The sequence below is a fragment of the Engraulis encrasicolus genome, chromosome 5 (genome assembly GCF_034702125.1).
Source record: "Engraulis encrasicolus isolate BLACKSEA-1 chromosome 5, IST_EnEncr_1.0, whole genome shotgun sequence".
Lineage (NCBI taxonomy): Eukaryota > Metazoa > Chordata > Actinopteri > Clupeiformes > Engraulidae > Engraulis > Engraulis encrasicolus.
The window spans coordinates 53,256,795-53,259,294 of NC_085861.1; the positions used below are offsets into that span (position 1 = coordinate 53,256,795).

General features: G+C 52.7%; 1 protein-coding gene across 1 annotated transcript in view; it reads left to right on the forward strand.

Annotated features, from left to right (window-relative positions):
- The first annotated feature begins 754 nt into the window (after nucleotides 1-754).
- Nucleotides 755-2,500, forward strand: part of sox4b (SRY-box transcription factor 4b) — a 3,830-nt gene continuing 2,084 nt past the window's right edge. The window contains exon 1 of the mRNA XM_063199731.1: nucleotides 755-2,500. This exon is cut by the window's right edge and continues 2,084 nt beyond it. Within this exon, the coding sequence (XP_063055801.1) occupies nucleotides 1,235-2,380 (1,146 nt within the window). The 5' untranslated portion in view covers nucleotides 755-1,234 and the 3' untranslated portion in view covers nucleotides 2,381-2,500.

Genomic DNA, 2,500 nt, shown 5'->3' on the forward strand with positions numbered 1-2,500 from the left:
TTCAAAGTGACACACCTGGCTGGGTAGTGTGTTGCTGAGGTTAGGCTATCTTGGAATGGAAACGTTTTCCCCCAAATGTCTCCGCTGTTGAGAAGAGCAAGGAGAGCGGAGGAGGGTGAGGTGACAAGGGAGCACGAGCGCCCGCCTCCTTACGGCTCCGCCCTCACGACCATGCTGTTCCAAGCGCACTCGCTTCTCTGTTGTCTTCAAAACACACACAACACAGCAGAAGCAAGCACACTGGCAAGCACAATAGACTCTGTGCTCCTGCACTTTGCCATGCCACACCACACAGCCTTGACCATGACCGAAGACACAAACACTTATTTCCAGCAATTGCGCAAAATATACCAATAAAGGCCCTACATATTATAGGCCTAGCAATTGTATAATAGGCTATTTAGCTGTTTTCTTGCACTTAACCAGATGTGGGTCAGTATCGTGTGTTGTACGGTGAATGGAATATTAATGTCTGATTAGACATTTCTTCCGAAAATATAGCTTCTATTGATTTGGGTGTCTGTCAACTGCATTCTACCTTTCCAACGCGACTCACAATAAGAAGCGGCACGTAACCATGTCCCTTTAAAAGTAAGTTTATCGTCTACACTGGAATGAGGTCAGACATAAAGCTCCTCATTGCACGCGCTGATTATTATTAGATTTCTTATTCGTCCAATAGGCGTGCGGGAGGCGTGACATTGGCCCGAGGTTGGATAGAGACAGTCTCTGATTGGCCGGATTCTATCGCTATTCTATTTGTGCAAACGGATAAAGCTGCGAGTGTCTGAATGTGAAGCTGTTAAAACTCACATATCACGCAGATGGCAAGTGGATGCTAGTGCGAGGCAACAGGGCGATCTTCCCACATGGTCCTGAGAGGGAAAGATATGCAGACTGACTTCAACCGCTACAGAAACTTGGAGAGAGCTCTGCAGTGTCAGTGCGCTCACATAACCACTGAACTATTTTACGGCACCAGCAGCAACTGTAACTCCAGCGCAGCTGAAAGGCGCTGTTAAAGCGAGCAACACCGGGCTGTTACAGCCGCATGATAGCTCCCCCAACACCGAACTTTTAACCCGAGCACTTCCCGCTCTGGAAAGGACTGTAAACCACTGTTACTTTCTGCCTCTCAGGGTTGACCTCATATTACACAGCGACAAAACCAAGCACAGTTCGCTCCACACATCAGCAGTTGGAGGACTTTCCTTTTTCTCCCACGTTTGTAAACATGGTTCAGAGAAGCAGCAGCGTGGAGAGCCCCGATGCTCTCTTCGCCGGAGATTCATCCGATTCCGGAGCTATGGACCTGGACATAGCCTCGTCTCCCACCCCCGGTTCTACAGCCTCAACTGGGGATAAACTGGACCCCGCTTGGTGCAAAACTCCCACCGGCCACATCAAGAGACCCATGAATGCTTTTATGGTGTGGTCTCAGATAGAAAGGCGCAAGATTATGGAACAGTCACCGGATATGCATAACGCCGAAATCTCCAAGCGACTGGGCAAGCGCTGGAAACTCCTGAAAGACTGCGACAAGATACCCTTCATCCGGGAAGCGGAGCGGCTACGGCTGAAACACATGGCCGACTACCCCGACTACAAGTACCGGCCGAGGAAGAAGGTGAAGTCCAGCAGCTCCAAGTCTACAGACAAGGCGGAGAAGCCCACGGGCAGCAGCTGCGCGTCAGCCAGCTCCAAATCGTCCTCCAGAAAGAGTGGCGGCTCCAGGTCTGCCAGCAAGCAGCACAAAGTTGTACTGGGCAGCAGCGCCAGATCCACAGCGTCGGAGCCGCACTCCCCTGGAGGCGCCGCGGACCATCACTCCCTCTACAAGTCCAGGTCAGTCTCGGCGGCTAAGCAAATACCCGACAAGAAGTCGAAGAGGGTTTATGTGATTGGAAGCAGCGGGGTGAGTCCGTCCTCGGCGGCTGTACCTGCAAGCCCAACGCTCAGTAGCTCGGTTGAGTCAAACGAGCCTCTGAGCCTGTACGAGGATGGAACAGCGAGTAGCAAGCAAGGCGCCGACTCCCCACGCAGCGTCTGCTCGGACCAGCACCACTACACCAGCACGCGGGCACCTTCCCCAACCCCCTCTGCCTGCCACTCGTCCGCTTCCTCGCAGTCACCCTCCTCCTCCTCCTCTTCTTCATCGGACGAGGAGTTTGAAGACGACCTGCTGGACGTGAACCCCAGCCCGGGCTTCGACAGCATGTCGCTGGGCTCCTCGGTACTGGACCGGGACTTGGACTTTCATTTCGAGTCGGGGGCTGGTTCTCATTTCGAGTTCCCAGACTACTGCACGCCGGAGGTGAGCGAGATGATCTCGGGAGACTGGCTAGAGTCCACCATCTCTAACCTGGTGTTCACATATTGAACAAGAAAACAGAACTTATTGACGTTGCGTTAAATTCTAAAATCAAAAAGGGATTTCGGTCCAAGTGCGCTTGTGTTCATAATGCCGAATGGGTCCTCCCCGTGAGAGAGCGACGGTGAG